At 49.6% G+C, this 21,668-nt stretch overlaps 1 protein-coding gene and 1 long non-coding RNA gene across 2 annotated transcripts; both read left to right on the plus strand.

Moving 5' to 3' along the window:
- The first annotated feature begins 4,345 nt into the window (after window positions 1-4,345).
- Window positions 4,346-17,370, plus strand: LEMD2 (LEM domain nuclear envelope protein 2). The gene is made up of 9 exons (XM_037410454.1): window positions 4,346-5,920; window positions 7,246-7,286; window positions 7,994-8,069; window positions 9,342-9,418; window positions 10,069-10,148; window positions 12,519-12,664; window positions 13,705-13,806; window positions 13,898-14,000; window positions 15,176-17,370. The coding sequence occupies exons 1-9, from the start codon at window positions 4,393-4,395 to the stop codon at window positions 15,324-15,326; spliced, it is 2,304 nt and encodes a 767-aa protein (XP_037266351.1). The 5' UTR covers window positions 4,346-4,392; the 3' UTR covers window positions 15,327-17,370.
- Window positions 17,371-17,639: 269 nt separating this feature from the next.
- On the plus strand, window positions 17,640-21,232 carry LOC119158465. Its single transcript, XR_005107866.1, has 3 exons — window positions 17,640-18,598; window positions 19,235-19,449; window positions 19,670-21,232. It is a non-coding gene; the product is annotated as an uncharacterized LOC119158465 (long non-coding RNA).
- The last annotated feature ends 436 nt before the right edge of the window (window positions 21,233-21,668 follow it).

The following is a 21,668-nucleotide window of genomic DNA, read 5'->3' on the forward strand; positions in this document are numbered from 1 at the left end:
TAATTTTGTGGGGAGCATCTCTCCGGTCACTATGATGCGAACAGGCACAGCGTGTGTGAAACAACACAGAGCTCTGGCCTTATTTCTGTCTCTCAAACAAACCTAGAGGTGAAATCGTAATTCCACGGGAACATACTGCTCTCCATTTACATACCTTTGGTTTATTTTAGAGCTGCTCCTTTATATTGGCAGGAAATCCAACATATGTAAAGTAAGGACAGATGAGAGCAATGGTATGTATGTGAATATATCCAATTTCAGTCCAATTTTATCCTCCCAACCTAACACAATTTCTGTTCTCACTGTGGCTCATTTAAATAGCTGTGTTTGTGCTAGAACAACTCTCCCGGTACGTTCTCTGCTGCAAGCCATCCCTTGGGAGAAAAGAAATCTCTCAGTGTATACATGGAACAGATTCCAGCTTTAACATTTGATTCAAAGGCACACTTCTTGTCCGTGGACTGATCAGCTCAGTGTAACTCAAAGTTTGCAGGGATTATTGCTGAGGCAGGTTGAGCTATGAAATTACTATAAATGAGTCTGAGCGGGAGGAAGATAGAAAATTATACATTCCATTAGGCTGAAAGTGAAAGCGACTGCATGTATTGCTGGGCTATAGGAGCTCAGCTAGTGCAGATCCGTCTGCAGTGGAGTGATAGCCATGGAAGATCTAGGATGGAAATCACCAGCAGAGCTGCATCACATTGACACCAGCGCCCAGCAAGATCAGAGGCAAACCCCTTTGCTTCAAAGGGGGCGTGTTGACTTGTTATTTCTGAAAGACCCAGACCTTTATCCCAGGTTTAATTTTGCCCAGCTGTAGGAAAACAAGGAAAATTTCCCCTTGAGGAACAAACTGCTCCTAAAAACCCTACATAAGCTCAGCGGCAGGTCAGAGTTGTCTCCCTAGCATGCCGTTTTGTTCAGCTCTTTCACTCAAGTCGTTTTCCAGGCTGATCGGTCCCCTGTGCCATCGAGGAAGGAAAGTTTCCCAGTGGCAGCGAGAAAAAGTAAATGTGAGCCTCTTGGATTTGCTTCCTGGACCCTTTCCCACCAGAGTGATGGTGAGGCTGATGCTGCAGATATTTCCACGAGGACATCCACCAATGTGACTTCGCAGGGATATCTCCCCCTCCTCTTAACGCTTGGACCCAGACGAGCTGCAGCAGCAAAGGCCTGCTTTTACCCTGGCCACTGGTTCTGCCAATGGCTCTTCCCAGTTGACCCAGCGATAAATGAGCTCAGGGATGTATGGCTGGTTGTGACAGTGACCATACGACCCCCCCCGTGCTGTCCTGTAGCAACAACTGTTGCCGTCCAAATACACAACGAAGTACAAGGGGGCCTTCAGCTTTTGGAATTAAATTCCTTCCCCACGCAGGGGCCTGAGTGGTGGGAAAGAAGCAGACGCTCTTCTGCTGGAAGGAGAAGATGGATGGAGCCCAGGCATGACTCCCACTGTCAGGGCTATAGCTCTTGTTAAGAAGGAAAGTGGTCTCCCCGTTGCAGGACAGATCTGTATCTCCAGTGCTTTGGAAGGCTGCTCTGGCAGCCAGCCGCACCGAGCTCCATGCCTGCAAGCAGGTAGGAAGATCTTCCTGCTCCAGAAACCAGACAAGAGTGTTGTGGCAGGATGAGCAGGCACGCAGTTGGGGGAAAGAAGCAGGGAAAGGAGAATAGGGAGAGAAAAGAATGAAATCGGCACTGACTTTTTAACCTAATAAGAAGCTCAGCAGGCTGAGGACGTGACATACGATCAGGAGGATGAGAAGCAGTGTTCTTGGGTCACACCTGTGCCGTGGCTGTGAGTGACAGGGTGTTAAATCGGCACAGTCGGCTCCTAAGTAAGATTTGACACTTCCCCAGTGACATATGCAGGACTGTCGTCCAAATGCCATGGGATAAGACGAGGGGGTGGGATGGCGGGTTTTTTCCAGCAGCCCGTCAATCAGGGGTGGAAGGGTTCATCTGCTGCCCATGTTTTTCGGGGTGCAGCACGCTCCCCCCTTCAGGCACCTTATGAAGATGGTGCAGATCTATTTCTTCCCCTCTGCTTACACCAGTCTTGTCTTCATACTTCCAGAGGAGAAGCAGACGGCATGGCATGCCTGCTCTTCTCGTTTGATATCTGAGTCACTGCCAGTAGGTCTAAGGCAGCTTCTGAACTAGCAGGGAAGGTGGAGGCTGTCCCCTCCTCACTGTCCCATCTTCCCACATCCAGCTCAGGATATTTACAGCCAAGATATTTAAGAGCTACGCCGTGGGCTTGGAAACTGGCTTTTCACAGTTGAGCATCTCTGAGCATCACAGCCCATCTGCAGCATCAGCAGGCCTGTGCTCGCCCCAGCAGCCTTTGCCGCTGCCCAGAGCTGTGAGGATGACAAAGGGGCTGCAAAAGGCAGAAAATCCATCACCAGCCTCACCAGCAACACTGTGGAGAGGATGATGGGAACAAATAGGGGACTGTCCATGGGAATATAGGCTCCGTCATGTCTGAGAGACAGAGGGCTGTCTTCTGTTGGCTTCTCCAAGGTGTCCAGATACCTTCCCAGGGAAGGCAGGGATGCTCCCAAGGGTTCTCTTTCTAGGGAGAAAGGGACAGGGGCCGTGGATTTCCCTCCACAAAGAAGAGGCATCTGTTCCTGCTGAACATCAGCACCACCAGCCTCCCTTCTGCAAAGGAATTGCAGCTTTTCCCCAGCCTTCCAGTTCTCCACCACCACTCACTCCTATGTTCTCCCCTCTGAAGCTCATGCACTGAGGCTGCTGGGCCAAACTCTGTCGTGGTGTAACTTCCCTGACCCCCAGAAATACAAGAAGTTGAAAAGGGTGAGCTGGGTTCCTTGTTTGGGTTTGGTTTTTTTTTTTGCTGTTGTTCATTTTCTCCAAAGCAAGAGGAGTTCACTTCATTCATGGGCTTGTATGAGCGCAGGCTTAGATGCCAGCATACATCTGCATGTCTAGGCAGAGCTTCTCCAAACTGAAAGCTGTGAGCTTATAGCAACTGTGTACTAAGAGCATATTCTAATTCTGTATTCACATTAGACATGGCTTTAAATTATTAGCTGTCAGTCGTGCTTTCCAGTTAGTGAGCAGGGGAGGCTTGGCTTAGCACATTCACACTTCCCATCGGAACTGAGTATGCTCTTTTAACGGGCTCCCTGGCCTCTACTAAGTACATATTTGTTGTTGCTAACCAGATTAACAAATCTCAGCATCTTGTTGCTGCTTTCTTGCGAAGCGAGGCGAGCTTTGTCTGGTGGCCTAAACAAGAAGGGCACAGCAGCAAAGTAAGCGTGAAAGGAGGGGTATCCCTAAAGAAGTTTTTATGCCATGAAGGCACAGTTTAGCATTTCCAGCCTCATGGTAGCAAGCGGTGGGGCGGATCCACGCTGAGCTTTCCCGGAGACCCCTCTGGCTCCCACTTTCTGCAGGTCCCGCTCCTGAGGGACCATGAAGTTTCCACCACTCCGGTATCATGTGTCAATCATAAAAACGGCGATGCGCAGACAGTCTGCATGCATTCATCACTACTTTTTCATTATCTTTAATTAAATTCTGATATTACGCCACAGTATTTCAGCTGCTTTCATTACTTTCTTTATAGGCGGCAGCAGGAAAAAGCAATTACTGTACATCACTGCCTTGCCAAAATAAATTTTCAAGTCAATGCCTGCTTTTGCCTTTTTAGGCTGCAAAGTATGCAGGGAACCTCCTTCCCCGGCAAACATCCTGAGGACCCTTATCCTCATCCTGCCGAAAGCGGTGGCAAAGCTCCAGCCTGCTTGATTGGTGCCAGTTAAACAACTGTAACTTGGCAGCGGTGACAGGGCTGAGGAAAACGTGTGTGTGTTGGGGGGGGTGGGGGTGGGAAAGACACTTCTTTCTCCTCATAAATGTCCCTAAAGGTGTCAGCACATCGGTGTAGCTTGGTTAGGGTGAGGTGAGAGGTGCTCAACCCTCCTGCTTGCTCCTGAATGGGGTCCCACAGAGCGATGGGGCAGTGACACTGGCTGGCCCCAGATGCTGCGGGTGCTTTTGCCCTTCGCTTTCTCCATTTCTCTCCCTTTCCTCTCTCCTGAGATGAGCAACAGCTCTCGCCCGACACCATTGCCCCTCTGCGAGGGCCGCGGACCTCCCCAACATGGCGGAAGCAGCCAGCCTGCCTTCACAAGATGGCGGGAACGGGGTCCGGGAAGCCGCGCTTTACCCTCGACCTTCTCAATATGGCGCTTACTCCTCGCCTCCCGTATCAACATGGCGCCTTAGCGCCGCGTTTGCCCTTCCCAAGATGGCGGCCCGCGCCCGTGCGGCGGGCCCCTCCCAAGATGGCGGCCGCGCTTCCCTACTCGCGGAGCGCTTCCGGCGGGGCCTGGTGTCAGCGCCGCGGCCATGGCGGAGCTGACAGACGCGGAGCTCCGGAAGGAGCTGATCGCGCTCGGTTACCGGCCGGGGCCCATCACCGCCACCACCCGCAAGGTCTACATTAAGAAGCTGGGCTGCCTGCGAGCCGAGGTGGCGGCGGCCAAGCGCAGGGGCCGCGGCGCGCCGCCCAGCCCGGCCCGCACCCCCGCCAGGCCGCAACAGGCCTCGCCTTCGCGGCAGCGCGCCGGCTTCGACCTCAGCGCCGTCGGGGCCGCCCGCGACAGTGAGGAGGAGGATGAGGAGGAGGATGAGGAGGAAGAGGAAGGAGGGGGACAACAGCCCGCGTCCCGCTGGGGGACGTCTGGGGAGGGTGGCGGGCTGGCCTGGGGGGACTCCCGCGGGTCCCCCCCGGGCCGCGGCGGAGGCCTGGGCACCAGCGCTGAGGGAGGCCTGTCCCGGGACAGCTTTGGGGGGCTCAGCACCTCAGCGCAGTGGGGGACGTCTGTGGAGAGAGGTGGAGGGGCCGGGCTGGGGGCGTCCCTGGATGGGCATGGGGGGCTGAGCACCCCTTCGCAGTGGGGCGCATCTGCAGGGCGCAGCAGGGGGCTCAGCGCTGGGTTGGGGGTGTCCCCGGATGGGTTCGGGGGGCTGAGCTCCACGTCCCAGTGGAACACGTTTAGCGAGAGGAGCTCAGAGCTCAGCGCTGGGCTGGAGCCATCCCGGGATGGGTTTCGGGGCGCAGGCTCCTCGTTGCAGTGGGACATGTCAGCAGAGAGAAGTGGGGGGCTGGGCACTGGGTTGAGGCCATCCCTGGACAGGTTTCGGGGGTCGAGCACCACATCCCAGTGGAGCCCGTCCGCAGAGAGAAGTGGGGGGTTTGGCGTCAGGGCTGCGTCGGGGACATCCCTGGATGGGGTCGGGGGGCTGAGCTCCGCGTCCTCCTGGGGTACCTCCGCAGGCAGGAGTGCGGGGCTCGGCCCCAAACCCCTTCCCAGCGATGAGAGCGGGCCTCTGAAATCCAGGAGCTACTGGGGCACGTCGGGAGGAGGAACTGGGGGGCAGAGCTCCCGAGCCCAGTGGGAGACAGCAGGGGAGAGGAAGGGGCTCCCCTCTAACAGCTTGTGGCGGCGGGAAAGCGAGGTGACACCCAGCACCCACTGGGGCGCCTCGGGGGGACATGGGGGCTTGAGTCACCACTTTGGGAGAGGGAAAGAGGATTTGGCTTCCAGTGCTCGGAAGGAGGCGGACAGGGAGCTGAACCCCGGCGGGTGGGGGGGGGGCCTGATCCGGCGGTTCCCGTGGAGGGCTGCAGGCGATGCGGGGCTGACCTCGGGGAGCTGGTGGGACAGGTCGGGAGCAGGACAGGGAGTGACCTCCCGCCCTCGCTTGTTGCGGTCGACCCCCAAGCAGCAGACGGAGGGAAAGGCCAAAGGCCTCGAGTACTACCTCTCCCAGTTCCTTTGCCTCGCCAGCTTTGTGCTGCTCATGATTTTCCTGGGCATCCTCATGGTGAAGATGATGGGGTCAGGCTGGCTTGACAAGAGAGAGGAGAACTGTACGTGTACTGATTTCATCCTGCTTTTAAGCTTTATTCTTTACCTTTCTTTTCCTCTTTGCCTTTATTACTGCCATCGCATTTATCATCCTCATTGCCATAACGTCTCCGTTTCTGGCCCCATTTCCATCTCCCCTTGCCCATGGGAAACCTTGTTAGTCATGGAAAGTTAAGCCAAGTGTGTGCTTTTTTTTCAACTGAGTTTGGCCTTCGGTTCTTCAAAATCATGGGTTTTATGGAGAGTGACATTCCTGCTAGGCCAAGGATGTATTTTATGATTGTCCATTGTGTAACATAACATCTGTGTAATTGCCCGTTGCGTGTTTTTACTGTTAGCCCCGGCACAGCACAGCCCTCCGTGGCCTTTATCCTGGCCACGTGCGAAGTGCGGCGGTTGAATTGGTACTTCAAGCGTGGCAGAGCTTTGATGAGAAATAAAAAGGGGCTTCCCCATCAGCTGGTTTTCAAAGCAGAGTTCCCCAGCTAGAACAGGTGGAAATATTGTCATCTCATGGCTTTGAACTGAAAGAAGAGGAGGTTTGGGATGTGGTTGGGAAGGTGAAAAGTCCTTAAACTCGGCACACGGTGCCCGTAGGTGTCTGTGTGCTGTGCATGGGCTGGGGAAGCTGTTTCCTCCTTTCTCAAAGTCGGGATAAAACTGTCCAATGTCACTGAATTTCTGATGCACCCTTTACAACTTTGTTAGACATTTTTGAAACCCGTGGCATTTTGAAGCAAGAAATCTTGCAGCACAACTGCAAATTCTTTGAATTCTCGGGGAGTTAAGATCGCTGGAAAGTACTGCATGGTGGACCGGTGGCCGGTGTGGATCCAATTGTCGGGGTGGGAGGGAGCTGTTAACCAGAGGCCATCATCTGCAGAGCTAACAGCTCCAAATAAAATAAATCCTCTGCTTTTGCCTTGAGGAGGCTTGATTTAAATCCCTGTTACCGCCATGATATTTCAGGTGACCGTGGCGTGCAGCAAGTGGCATTGCTAGATTGTAAAAGATCAGTGTGAAGCAGGGGATAGTTAAAGAGCGTGAAACATCTACTTAAACAGGAGCTGTTAAAACGTTCAGTTTTTACTTTCCAGCTGAACAGAATTCAGCACTTGTGCCCATTTTATTTGTTTTGCTTTCAGTGCTGCCTACCAAAGCAGTGCTTTGAATGCGTTATTTGCATAGCAAGGTACCACGTAGAATGAGATTAGGAATAGCAGAATCAGCCTTTAAAGCAGAGCCTTCTTTTAAAAAGCTAATTACTTTCTTGATCAAAGCTCTTGTTTTGCAGCCGGCTAACTCACCCTCCCCTTCTCTCTCATAGTTAATCTCTTGCCTGTGGATTGTGACAAAAGAACGGATGATGTAAGCATATATTTATTTATCTTCAAGTATTGTGGATGGGGGATTCTCTCAGAAGAGTAATTATTCTAGGTAACTTCCAACAATATCAGTATCACTGTAAAATAATTAGTTCTATCGTCTTACAGAAAAAATGTGGCTTGATGAGTTGGAATTAATGAGCCAGATTAAATTAGGACTGTATACGAGACTCCGAAAGATAAAAATTTAAATTCCCAATTATGTGAATCAGTTTCTTTAATAGTTGTAACAGAAGTGATATTGGTTTGCAATAAAGCTGTGTTCGGCTTTAACAATACAAGATTTAATCCACCTAATTCCCTGAACTCCATGATAAAACGTCTGTACAGCCCGGTTTCTTTTATCATCCTGTAGTATTAGGAGAGAGACAATTTCGTTTTGGATTAGAGTTACGGTTAAGTCTCCTGTGATGTTCTGGAGGCAAAGAATCCCATCCGTGGTCAGTCAGAGGGGTTGTCTGGAGGTGCAGTCTGGGCTGTGGGCATCAGTGGCGCTTTTGGAGGGTGCCCTAGCTTGTTTTTGACTCAGAAACTGTAGCTGTTTGCGGTGGGTAAGTTTAATTTGAACTAGTGGTGCGTGACTGAGCCAAACCCCACTGCTGGCATTTGGGTTTGGTATTTTTAACTAGTCTGACTGCTGTCCTGTTGCTGCTGGTCTATTCATGTGTGTTACCTGTTTCTGACTTTCAGTTCTGTCAAGCTAAACAGAAGGACATAATAATGAATGTGCTGCACGAGCTGTATAACTACTTGTCCATACAAGCGGGTAAGTTCCAATTGTTATTACAAAAAACTTACTGGCGTTCAGCAAACTGCCTCTCCCAGCTGTCTGGATGTTTTTAACCTCAGTTGGAAGAGAGTAGTTTATGGAACAGTCAGTTCCACTTGAAGAGCTCAGAGAAAGTCAGGTAATAGAAAAATAGAAAAAGATGTGTTTATTTTTATTCTGAATAGTGCTTAGCTAATGCACTCGTATCACTGTGCTCTTGCGGAGTGGTCCTTATTTACACTTGATATATTGGGAGTTTGAGGTAGAAAAATTCAGTTTTATGGTTCTTTTCTACCAGCATCTTGAGATTGTCTTCAAGACACTCAGAGCCAGTAAGTGTAAGCTGATGTGTTCTTACAAATAAAGTCAAAGTGACTTAAGAAATTGCCAGCTCTCTGCTGAAATGGGGCGGCTGATTATGTAGTGCTCTCAGTTTTTTCTCAGTACAGAGTAAGCCAAGCTGTCTTAGCTGAGGAGCTAGCAGAGCGCATTAGTTCAGCCAGGCTCTATTATGTATGAGAAATCTGGTCCGTAACTAGTATTTTGTGGTGGAGGAGGCAGCTAGAAATTTCAGTGTATGAGCAGAAACTTGCTCAGCAAGATGTATAGCAGTGTTAATCAGTAAAAGTGCTTAAGTTCTGTTTTCTAGATTTCAGACCTCAACAAGACTGAAGCCTTTAGATACTTAAGCTTCACAGAATGTCTAAATCTTTTCAGATCAGGCTTTGGCAGCTGCAGAATTTCCACCAGGTTTCCACAGTCTCTCAGCACATTTGTTTAGTCAACTTTGTGAAGCAAGATTTAGAAGATTTAGTTCCTCGCCAGCATTTCTCTGCCTGGGTAAAGAGTAGAGCTGCGATTTAGGCTCCCTAGAAGCATTTTGAATGCTGATCATTAACTCCAAAACCACAGTCTTTGATACCTGATGGAAGGAGCCCCTCTGCAGGGTGTTAGGCCGGAAAGGTGGTTATGTACTCTGCCAGGGGGAGAAACAGTGTTTCTCGCCCCACCCCACCCCCGTTCTGTGTTGAGTAGCTCACACACTGAAGCATGAGGTTTGATTGCCCTTACCCAACCTATATGCAGTGGCTGAGCATTTTATTAATAGTCATAATCTTATCTGCCTACGGTATAAATCTTACCTTGTAATCATTTTGCCCAGAGCTACAGGCGATTTTAAAGGATAGCATTTCCAGACAGTTCAGTGTATTTCTGAACTGATCAAGGGCTTTTTTTCAAAACATTATTTCTTCCTGACTTTTTTACCAGGTAATTTTGAATGCGGAAACCCTGAGAATCTAAAAAGCAAATGCGTTTGGGTTAGTGAAGCGAGGGATCACGTGGTGGTGAGTAGGCTGTGAACAGCTATTGTTATAACATAGTGCTTAGTCTCTTATAAGGCAATAAATAATAGATACTAAGGCAATTCACCATCTGTTTTACTTCCCCATCCTGTTTTGATTCGTTCCCATATCTCTGGCTTCCCCTTTGGCCAGTCCTGTTCTCAGCAGTTCTTTTGAAAATAATCTTCTCCTACATCTCTGATTCAGCCCCTGTAAATCTAACTTAATGGTTTGTTGTTTCACCGTAGTCATCAGTCTTCTGAAACCAGAAATTTCCCTGGATTGAGGGCTGGGCAGAAGAAGGATTTTTCTATATCCCAAAGTGTCAGAAGACAGACTGCTTTGATCTAGCATTCCATTTCTTTCATGGTAAACTGTCAGTAAGATTATGTTGTATTTAGTGGTTAGTCTTAACAGTCTGGGATAGTGTTATTTCACCAAGTGCTTCATGCATCATCTACTGTAGTCAGAAGACTTTAGTCCAGACAGACCTTCAGATTTAGTTCTCCTTCCTCCATTTTGCAGAATTATGATAAGAATTAACCTAGGGACAGACCATACGGAATGAATTCTCTCACTCCTGTTACAAAAAAATGTTATTTGGTATTTTAAATGAATGGAGAACTAATCTTCTTATGGATTCTTCTGAACAGAATGTAACTAGTAGCTCCCCACAGAAGTTTGACGCTGCCCTGCACTGGATACTAAACAGTAACAAGGATTTAGGAATATGGTAAGTGGAAGCCCGCTGTGTCAAAGATACGTTTCTTGGTGTTGGCCGATAGGTAATTTGACATCCTCTGTGGTGTGCCCTAAAAGCTCCCGTACGCTGGTAGATTTCAGAAGATAATCTGGGATTGGCTTTGTCAGTGCTTGCTGGGCAAGCTTCCAAACGAAAAGTACAGCTCTGCAGCAAAAACTGGCAACTGAGCTCATTCCTTGGGAGTCTCTTTCCCAGCCTTTGCGCTGGGGGACATCGCGTTCATGAACGTGCTGTCTTGCCGATGAGGTGTAAATCTGAGGTCAGGGCTACTTACAGCTATCAACAGTCGTGTTGTTCCTCCTGCGAGGTTTAGAAGTGGTGGTCAGTGTCCTGCCCCCAGTCCTGCAACTACAGCACGCGTATTAAACTTGCCCATGTAGTCACTTTTCCCAAGATAACTTTTCTTCAGTACCATTATTGGAGACAGAGTGTCAGTATCGTGTCAAACTGCCTCCTTTGACCGAAGGATTTATTGGACAGCAAAGCACTGCCTTCAATAGGTAACACCACCCATGCTTTGGGATCCTTTGCGGCAAGTCCTGGTGAGGAGGAGAGGAAAAGGGATTGTTGAGTGTTATCTTTTCTTTAGTGTCATTGTCTTTCTGGCAGAACACACAGTACATGGTGAAATGAATGGCTTGACTGACTATGCAGGGTGTTGATCGGTCATCCGTGGTGCTTTTTTCTCTTGGGTTTCTTGGCTAGTGGTCTCTTCAGTATGTGAGAAATGGCAAAAAGAGTAGTTTTTTCAGGTAAAAAATACAACATTCAAGCCATAACCTAATGAAAGACTGTTATCCAGAGTCCGCAGACATCATTATCTTCCTCCAGGAAGCATAGGCTGCCTCTAGTCTGTGTTAACTCGTCTGCATTTTTTGTTTGCGTTTTAACATTGCTAAATGTATCTCTGATTAAATGAATTGTAACAGTAGTAACGTTGGAGTTGGTGGGCATAGCTTGTATGAATTCCCACTGCTCGATTTTTCTCTAAAAAAAAATAATAAATAATTCTGCTGCTGCTGCTGTGATCTAAGGATGAGACAACGTCTACTGCTTTGATTATTGGTGTGTGGCAAATTCCCAGGACAGGACATAGTTTCCTTAGTGGCAGGTTTGGATTTGTAGGTGGGCTGCAATCCAGAGTTTTCAAGTTCATGTTTTTATACGGGAGCACTGCTCGTGTCAGGAGCTGTGTGATACAATATACTCCCATTTTTTTATTTTCATAATTAGCAACTCTGCCGGCTGTTCACCGAATGGATCCGCTTTCACCAAGTCCGCCTAGCGTGCAGAATGAGAGTTCTGCATTCTTAAAAACCTGCGGGTGGCATTTTTAGGAAACACTACATGAGATTATTTTTCTAGGTGCTAGTCTGAGAGGCAGAACTGAAAATGAGCTCTGCACCGGGCAATTCTGCTGCATGTTTTAAGTATTTTCATGGAATTTGGGTTGTAAATAAGACAAGGGGGTGGGAAACAACTGCGTGTCTCCAGCTTCAATTAGAATCCAGTAACCCAACCCAAGCTGTCAGCAGCTTGTGAGCTGTGCCCTAGTGTATTGAGAAAATGTCTTTGTCTAATAGGTTATTCATTGTAAACATAGAATTAGATAGTAGCTGAAAAAAAAAAAATAAAATCCCCTGTAGTCCAATTCCTCTGAGTCTGATGGCTCTCACTGAATTACTTGATGCCTGTTGGCTGAGAGTATCTAATAAGGAGACCACATCAGTGTACATCTGTGTATAAAGAAGTGAGTTAAAAGCATGTCGGATAGCACAGCAGGTGTGTAGAAGTGATTTTGCAGGAGGCTGTGTTATCGATTTTGCCGTGGATGCTTTCCGAGGGCGTGTCTGTTCTCACTGCAGATACAGTTGATGCCTTGTCACTTTTCTAGCTAAACTGATATCCTCATCCGTACGGAGGAAAACAGCGCAACCTCCACGGACATTCGCAGTCTCCCTCAACTGCTCTCTCTGCAATTGCTGATGAGTGACTCAGTAAACATTTCCATTTCTCTGTGCTGGGAGGTGGGAATCCAATTTAAAGTTTAATCTTCTGCACGCTGAGAGGTGCTGTCAGAGAGGCTGCAGAGGGAGACTTTGGTTTACCAGTGGGAGTTCCAGCCCTGCTGCCTTTTCTAAAGCCATATCCATTCCTCGCTAAGCAGCCAGTCCCGAAATGTTCTGGAAAGAGGAGCTGCAAGGACGTTGGTGTATTTTCGATGTGGTGCACAGAACGAGTTACTGCATCTGCAGTCTGTTTGTTCTCTCTGTCTTGATTAAAGACTGCAGTTGGAGTGTCTGCTCTCTTCAGTGAAGATTTTCTGCCTCTTCCCATCAGGTTAAAAGGCAGAGACCTTTCGGAACCAGTTACCAAAGTGGAGGAAGTGTTCTGTCTCGAGTCGGCCCATCCTCAGATGGGGCTTGGCTGCCGTTTCCGTCGGGCAATGGTCACTGCCATCACGAACCTTTTCCTGTTTTTCTGGAGTAAGTCACTGATACTAATGATCAGCTTCTCCCCTTGCTAGCCAGAGATGATCTCGTGCGTGCGCACAGATTCTCCCAGCCATATGAAATTACTAGCAGTGGTGAGATAAATCTGCTGATGAGTTAATTTCTAATTAACCTTTGTTCTGGCAGCAGAGGGAGACCTGTAGACCTGCTCTTGTGCTGAGAGTGCTTAACACTTTATATCAGCAAGCTGATTAGCTCTCTGGGTATTCCTCAAGTACCCATTACTATGGTCTGCAAAGTAAGTATGTTAACCTACCTAAAAGATTTGGGTTTTCCTTCTTTTCTTGCACGAAGCTGCAGAGTCTTGTAGCCTCTTTAATAATGACTTGTAGCATTCCAGTGTTAGAGGCTTTATTGGAATAGTCTGTCATGCCCTAGCTGAGGCAGAGGTCTTACTGAGTGAGGTGATAACGGGAGATGAGTGTTGACTAGGAGAGTTTATAATCTAGCCAGACAAGGTGGGGGTGAAAGGGGATAGTTATGTTTATTGTAGAGACTGAGATAGTAGAGTTAGCTTATGTCGTAAGGGGGGGCATTTGTCAATGCTAAACCTTCAATATAGATCTCCTGAATTTTTGTCTGGTGCTGGAGCCCCAGGCTTTATTTCCTTATCAAGCAGCTATCTTCGGAGCAGTGAAGCTTGACAGTCTTCCTAAGTGATTATTGTGGGGGAGGCCTCTAGCAAAGAGATAGCTCTGGGACTTAGAGAATTGAAGCCCTGTGGTTGCGCTGAGGTTTCTGGTTGGGGTGGGGGGCGGAACTCTGTGATGAGGCCTTCCAACCCCCATTCCCCACGTGCACATGTGCTTTTCTGCTGCAGGTGTTGTCAGCACCGAGGCTTTTGCAGAGCACAGTTGCACTGGTGAACAAAATGAATTGGTTGGATTCAGTTCCAAACGGGCCTGGGAGAGAAAGCTGCCTCTGGGGAGAGGCAGTGTTGGAAATAAAACTGCTAGCATCCAGCAAGTACATGTCTGTCAGTTATTGGATTCCATTTGTTTTTGTTCCTCTAGGTCTGGTAACTCTTTGGGCGATCCTGATCTTCCTTAGGTATCGCTGGCGGAAGATGGAGGAAGAGGAACAAGCTATGTATGAAATGGTGAAGAAGATCATAGGTAAAATCCAACAGCTCTGTAAATGCAAGTAGCCCTGTTCTCCCCTCTGCGATGCTGAGGTCTCACACTGTTTTGTCCTCCTGCTCTCCAGCTGTTGTTCAGGATCACTATAAGGAATGGGAACGGAATTTGGAGCGTTACCCCTATGTCGGCATTTTCCACGTTCGGGACAGCCTCATCCCTCCTCAGAGCAGGTGAGCTGAATGTTATTCATTAAGGAGGGCTGTCCACGTGATGTTATTCAGCTCAGCTAAAAAAATGCAGTATACAGGGCAGCGGACCACGAGCAGACAATTGATGGGAAGCTGGACTGCAAGGAGAGTCTGTCTGGCCTTTCAGTTTATAAAGGATTTTGACATAACTCAGGCTGTGTCTTAACCTGCTGCAGATTAATGTGACAGTCCTCGGGCTGATATTTTGTGCAGTCACACAGGTGTATTGTCATTGTTCTATCAAACAGTAATTGGATTTTGCTTTGCTTGGGCATGGAGCATCTCATTTTCTCACCACCTTCTAACGTGTGTAGGATGCTATCCTCTTTCTCAGTCGTCATACCTTATTCTCCTGACAGGTCCCGTGTTCCCGTGAGCTAACCAGGGTACTGGGAGGCTCTTCTGAAGTCGTTGTGTATGTTGCTGCCTGGACAGTTACCAGTTTGAGTTGGGCAGCTTGGAAAGGAGATGTAAGCTGGCTGGATTTGGCGCTTTTTCAGAAAGAAATGGTGGTCGAGATCGTTGCTCCATGGTGATGGGGCCAGAGAGCTGCAGCCTGGTGCTCTGTGGTTTGTGTGCTGCTTGCTCGCCTCTGCAGGAATGTTTCTTGTGTTTTGGTTAAATGGAGCTACTTTGTTCTCCTGATGGCACAGAACGCTACCTGTGCTGCAGTCTCTTCAGCATCCTCACCCTTTATCAGTCACAAAATTCCTTTTCCTACTAGTGGTAGTTTCAGCTGTTGTGAACCAATCTCTGTGTGTGTGGTGCCCACAAATACTAGATGCTGATTCAAAACTGGAGTGAACTTCAGTTTGTCCTCCCTCATCTGAGATCTCTCTGCATGCAGGAAGGGTGAGGGCAACTGGCTGATCGAGTCCCTTTGCGATACAAATTGAGCTTGAAATTCCAGGGTAGTCATCAGTTACTGGTACTGACAGTGGGTCTCATCCGCTCCCCCAGGTGGGACCTGTGTTTTCATGTCCTGGCCTGAAATCGCCTCTAAACCAGAATTCTGGCTTAATCTCCTTTACTGTCTGCGCAGGGAACAGGAGGCAGCTGGCGGCAGCTTGATCAGCAGCCACAATTGCTCTGAGCAGGAAAGCACAATGAAGATATGATTCTAATTTATTTTCTTTTTCTTGCTGTTTCTCTTGCAGAAAAAAAATGAAACGGGTCTGGGAGAGAGCTGTGGACTTCCTGGCTTCAAATGAGTCACGGATTCAGACAGAATCGCACAGAGTAGCAGGAGAAGATATGCTTGTGTGGAGATGGACTCAGCCTTCTTACCTCTCTGATTCAGAGCACTGAAGAGGAGCAGAAGTTGAGCAACTGTCGCTGTGGACCTCTGCAAGGGGACAGCCCCTTCTCTGGTGGTGGGAAAGAGCAGGTCATGGTCCTAATCTCCTGGGGTTGGGGATTGCACGTATCTGTTTGCTCTTCTTTCTGAAAATCTTCACACACAGAAATTCAGGGCAATAACATTGGCTTGGAAGGAAAATGGACTTGAGCTGGTGGGAAGCCAGAATGGCACCAAAGTTAGCCTTACAGTAGATATCTGGCTTCCATAGGCAAGGAAACCTAGAACAACTCTTTTAAAAAAGAAAAAATAAACGCATACTTAATATTGAGGGGCTTAAGATCTCTGTAAAGTTTAGGTGTTCAAAATTTGACCTCAGTTCTGCAAAGGCTGACTGGTGGCAACATCCATCAGGGAATGTGTTTAAAGATTAACATTTCCCATGGAAACATTAGGGTGGCAGTTAAGATGCATTTTATTAGAATTTGTTTTTATCATACAAAGAAAGCACTTGCTTCTTCCTGGCGAGGAAATGTTTGTGTTGGCTTCACCCTTTAAAAATGGGGGAGAGGGGGGAAAAGTGGGGTGAAGGTTGTCCTAGAGGGAGGGCAGTCTGATGTGCCTTGGCAGGATGGAAGAGTGGTTGTGACGCTGTTACGCGCTTTTTTTTTGCCTTTTTTTTTTTTTTTTTTACTTCTTTCTTTTTTTTTTTTTTAAGTCTGTGTGCTTTATGATTTCTGGGGGGGTGGGGGGGGTGGGGAAATAAAGGATGTAGGAAGCTTCCAAAAGCGCTTTCTTGTGGCTCTAGCCAAAGGGACTGCTTTCTATTAAAGAGCAGCTTTGGAAAGGCTGTTTAGGGGGCTGAATGTATGTGTTGATATCCTGGGCAGCTGCAATGTGTGTGCCGTGTGTCAGAGCAGAGATGTACGCATGTGTGGAGTGTCGATACAGGGATTGCCAAGTCAATGTTCCTGCGAGCCTCACAATAGGCGCGAGGAGCAGCGATCAATCCTCTGTTTGTGCTGCAAGCATCATATTTCGTATCTATAAACTGTTTGGTTACTTAAGTTTGCTTTTATGTCCAGCAAACCAGTGTTTGTTTCAAAGAAAAGGGCAGCAGTGTGTGGCCATTTTAGGCTAGGCAGAGATACTGCTAATCTGCTCTTCCTGATGTTGTTAAACAACTGTCCAGCTCACCGCTAAGGCAGCAGGGACCAAATTAATTTCTGGCATAAGCTCGTAAAACCTGCAGAGAGAAGCCAGCGGTGATTTGAACCCATGCAACGAGTGGATGTTGTTCTCCTTAGCATCACAGGTACAGCGTGAATGCTTGCATTCATCTGACGCTGGATGCACGGAAAGCTTCCTCTCGAGGCTCTGGGTTGGCTTAGGACGGCTGCCGGAGCCCTGCTCCCCGCTCGGCAGGCTGGCCATGTACAAGGTGGGTTCCCTGGGCCGGTCCCTGCTCACCTCCCGGTGTGAAGTCTGCACTTCTCTGCCCCGCTGCTGGCTCTGGGGGGGGGGTTCCACCCGTGTGCCCCGCAGGCTGCTGCGGAAGGGCCGCCAGACTCCTTCCGTACCTCCCTGCTGGGGGTCTTCAACCAGAACGAGCGGGAGAGCGCAGATTCTCCAGAACAAAACACGGGGAGGGCAGTTGACTCTTACCCCATGTTTTCTTTTCGGTTGCAGAGGTAGGGTGTTTGAACACAAGAGGACACTCAACAGCTGTCTTCAAGACCAGCTTTTTCCACTGTTAATAAAATAGGGAATAAAGTGAAGGCAGCCTTGATTCTTCTGAAATTTTGTAACAAGGTCATCGCTGCTGCCGTAGCAATTTTTGCAAACACCGGTGCCTACACTCTTAAGCCTTTCTAAAATATTTGTGGGGTTTGGGTTAGCTTTTTTTTACCCGTCCAAATCCAGAAGTGAAGAGTCAGGCATTGCAGTCATCTTTTTGTATTAAACTCGTTTTTGTAGAACAATTTTCACTGGCTTGGTGCTGTTTATATGTTCGGCTCTGTAAATCACTATATCAAATAAATTTATTACAAATGATTTGTTACCTTTATTTTTATTGAGGAGTCACAAATTGTTCCAAGTGCTTTCGCTCAGGGAGATCAAATAGATCCTTCCCACGGGAGCTCGCAGTTTCTAAGAATAAGATTGAAGATGGCACGGGGATTGCATGACAGCCTAATGAGACGACGTGGATCCTTGTGATGCTCAGTGATCTCAGCGCAATAGCCAGCGGTCTCGAGTGTTTGCTTGCAACTTGAATCTGTCTTTTGGGAATAGCTGGCGCCCAGCAGAGGTACGTACGAAAAGCAGTTAGCTTGTTTAGCTGCGTTTTTGTCGAGATTGACAGCTTGGAGGGTTGTGAAACTAAATATTAGTTCAGCGGGTTGATCGGTATTTCTGTGGCCCGTACTAAAGGAGTTATTTAAAGCAGGGAATGGGATGGTGCAATAAGGCTGTGGTAACGGAGCCGGAGTGCCTCAAGCCTCGTGTTGTTGCGCTTGTTCTCTGGAAGGCAGTTCTGCACACGTCGGGTGTCTGAAGTCAACAGCTGCTGCAGAGAATCTCGACGCTGGGCCACGCCGCTGATCCTGCGTGCCATGGCATCCTGGGGCCGCGGTTAGCTCACCTGGTTTTTGGGACATGATGCGAAGTGCCAGGTGATGGTACAGGTTGACTGAGAAGCAATGAGGGAAGTGCTGGATACGATGCTGGAGCGGGATGGATGTCCCTTGCTCCCAGGCTGCTGTCACTGGACACATCGCTCCCCTCCTTGTGTCCCAAGGCTTCAAGCCACGTTATTGTAAAGCACGGTGAAAGGGTGGGTATTTATGTCAAGGAGAAGGGCAGAAAGTCAAGACTTGGACTAAAATTTTACCAGGTCCTCAAGGTTTCCAAGGTGGCCTGGAGAGTAGAAGACACGTAAGCACATCTTGATGACAAGTCTGAGTTGTCCTCAGGGTCCAACTCCTTGAGTGTTTTCAGTTCCTCTCACCTGAGTGTCAGTGACTCACAACATGCGCTACCACGAGTTTCAGCTCCTCAAAGTCTACTCGTGAAATGGCGTGGAGTAGTCCATGAATCATCGTTGTGTAACTTCTGTGGACACGGTTGACTCACTCGTGTTCAGTCTTTTCATTAAAATCTCGTAACGTAGGTCTGGATGACAAAGGGGGAGATTTCCACCGGCGCGGAAGGAGGTCGGCTCCGTGGCTGCTGTGGCTCTGGTGGGAGCTGGCCCCCTCCCTGGCGCGGAGCTGTTGCTGAGGTATGGGAACAAAAGGGAATGCGAGGCTAAATCTCTCCTCTCAACCTGCATTCCTGTTCAGAAGCTTTCACCCGGCTTGGGTTGCTAAGTTACAGCTGAAATATATTCAAGGTTAGGAAATAGTCTTCGGTTTGGTGTAATTACATGTGCCAGAGGATGTTTGCTTTCAACCAAGCTGCCATGATGTTTTCTGTGATAAGTCTTCTCACCGCGTCCCTTCTTTCATTTGCTATCTTGACAGCAGCCGGGCCACGCGTGCTGCTGAGCTCCTGCTTGCTCTGTACGCGCTGTATGATAATTTCTGGTGGTTCCAGCAGTTTCTCCGAGAACCCCGGGTCTATTCAGAGAAGAGGGAATAGCTGGGTTCTTCATCCCCCTGCCCTGCTCTCCTTACACTTGCATTTGCTCAACCAGAGTCGCTAACACACCCCCCTCCCACTTTCTTGCAAAGTATTAAGTTCTATAAATAAATTCTCCAACGGTGAGCTGATAAAGCCATCGCATCCCCTTACTGTCAGAAATGAAAATATGTACCAACAAGGAATCTAAAATAAAATGTTGCCCTTTATCTTTTCATTTCCTGCTTCCATTTAAAGCTTTTCACATTAAATGTTTTGTCTCCTGCTGACATGACAGCTGATGCTGTGCCTTATTTATGGGGCGCGGAGTCAGGGCGCTGTGCCAGTTCTCCTGGAAAGATAACGGGAACCGGAGAAGCAAAAGCATGGCCAGTGAGTCCTGCCCGCGGGCGCTTCCCTGCGGCATGGCCCCTGTCCGAAGCAATCACTCCCTAACGCCTGCCCCAGAATTTCCACCGTGACTTCATTCAACCTTTAAAGAACGGTCTCCAGGTAGGCGTTGCAAAATATTTTTGTGCATATTAACGAACGGACCTGGTGCACGGGGCTGTTCCTCCCCAGGTGCAGGACCCTACACTTGACTTTGTTGGCTTGCGTTGGGTTCCTCTCCGCCAGCTCTCCAGCCTGTCCAGGTCTCTGGGGTATCAGCCGCTCCTCCCAGTTCTGTATCATCGGCAAATGCGCTCAGGGTACGCTCTGTCCCTTCCTCCAGGTCACTGGACCCAGCTCTGACCCTGGGGAGCTCCGCGAGCCACAGCCTCCAGCCAGACCCTGTACTGCCCACCCCCACCGCAGCCCTCGGAGCGTTCCCGTCGTGCGAGCTGTCCCATCGCGTCTCTGTAACTGCAACGAGATCACGGCCCTGTGACCACACACAGATCTCTGATTCCTCCCGGTCGCTCCCGGCGCCGCGTGTGTTGGCGTACAGGTGTTGCGGAGGGGCGGGCGAGCAGGCAGGTTCCCCAGGAGGGGTGCGAGAGGACCCTCCGTAGCCACGCACACCCTTGTGGTGGCTGGTCTTCTGCTTCTCGTCATGGGATGCAGCTGAGGAACACGTATCGCTGCTCTGCTTGGCTTGGCTTGTTCCCCAGGTGGATGCGATGGTGTGAGCATCGCTGCTTTGGGCCCCTCCCCGTGGGTGCTTCTGTTTAAAGCCCACCTCGCCGAGCTGGCCAGCCGGCTGCCAAAGATCCCCTTGCCTCTTCTAGGGAGATGGATCCCATCCCTCCCTAACAGGCTATAGTCAAAGAATGTCCCGTTGTCACAGGAGCCAAACCCCTCACAACGGCACCAGCCGCGAAGCCAGAAGTTGATGTGCTTTATACATCTATTTCTGGCTGCGCCCTTTCCTTTTACTGGTAAGATGGAAGAAAAAAATAACTTGGGCACTGACATTTTTTGCTTGTACCTCCAGGGCTTTATAGTTTTCCTTGATTCTGCCCAGGTCCTGGCTTGGGGTGCCATTTGTACCCATGTGAAAGAGTAGCAGAGGGTAGCGGTCCGTGCTGGGCACCAGGGAGGCAGCAGCCCCCTCGCCTGGCTCCCTTCAGGCCATCAGGTGGGTCCTCAATGCCCCCTTAAGAGTCACCCCCTACAAGCCCCCCCGGCTTTTCTTTTTGCAGTATCCGTGGTGCGCTGCTGGCACGGTTTCTCCCTGCAGACCTTACTCGTGGGTGCCCACAGCTGCTTCGGATCTGTTCCTGGTTGTGATGCAGGAGAGCGAAGCCCAGTCCTGCCTTTGTGGGTCACTCGGGTCCAAGGTGCCCCGTTCTCTGTGGCGTTCTGAAATACGGTTTTCCCGTCTCAGAAGCATGGTTCTGAAACCACCTTCCCATGGCAGAGCAGCAGCTTGCTGGGGATGTGCTCCCGGGTGGCAGGAGGACACTGGAGCCTCTGCTGATCTCCCCTCTGATGGAGGAGACCGCCTGGCCTGTGTCACTTCACGGTGACCTGGTGTAGGACCAGACTCCGTGTTTACATCCCGGCTCCAAAACAGGTCTCAGGATCCAAACAGCAACAGCAGAGCACCCTAGGGTGGGGAGGAGCTGCTGGCCAGGGGCTGCGCTTGCAGCTGAGCCACTTCCATGGAAAACAGCTCAGAAACGGGTCTGGAGGGGGGGTCCCCATGCTCCCTGAGGGAGACCAGCTCCTGCCTTGCTCCCAGCTGGGGTCCCAAAGGTGCCACCAGCAGCAAGGACAGCTCAACAAGGGGTTATGTGTGTTTGCCAGCCGGCAGATGAGGCTCCAGCACCCAGCACGAAGGGGCTGGCGCGTGGCGAGGGACCCAGCCTGGCTGTATGGCTGAGGGGGGGCGGGGGGGGGCTGTCCTGGTGTCACCGTGCCATGGCTGCAGGTCCTGGCACCGCTGCCTGTCCTGAGGGAGAAAGAAAATAAAACAGCAGCAAAGACTTTAGGATGGTGCAAAGACTTTAGGATGGTGCAAAGCCTTCGGAGGTGGAAAGGGGAAAACCCTGCACAGCCGGCGCCTGGGCAGGGGGGGGAAGGGTGGGCACCGCACAGCGGGGTCGGCGCTGGCTCCCTGCGTGTGTCCTCGGCAGGTTTTGTTGTTTTTCCTTAACGCCCAAGGCTGCCCTCCGTCGCGCCGTTGCATTCCGGCACTCCTGCAGATATAAATTTAGTCCTTTAATATGAGAAGGGCCCCGCACAGGTCGTGTCAGGATGAGGCTTGGTGGTGCTGAGATCGCGCAGGC

This window comes from Falco rusticolus, chromosome 17 (assembly GCF_015220075.1).
Source record: "Falco rusticolus isolate bFalRus1 chromosome 17, bFalRus1.pri, whole genome shotgun sequence".
NCBI classification, from domain to species: Eukaryota; Metazoa; Chordata; class Aves; order Falconiformes; family Falconidae; genus Falco; species Falco rusticolus.

Bases quoted from the DNA above. Each gene is read 5' to 3' on its own strand.
- LEMD2 (XM_037410454.1), top strand. From the start codon at position 4,393: ATGGCGGAGCTGACAGACGCGGAGCTCCGGAAGGAGCTGATCGCGCTC. The intron at 7,287-7,993 runs GTAAGCATATAT...TCTGACTTTCAG, and splicing joins GTGACAAAAGAACGGATGAT to TTCTGTCAAGCTAAACAGAA. The intron at 12,665-13,704 runs GTAAGTCACTGA...TTGTTCCTCTAG, and splicing joins CCTTTTCCTGTTTTTCTGGA to GTCTGGTAACTCTTTGGGCG.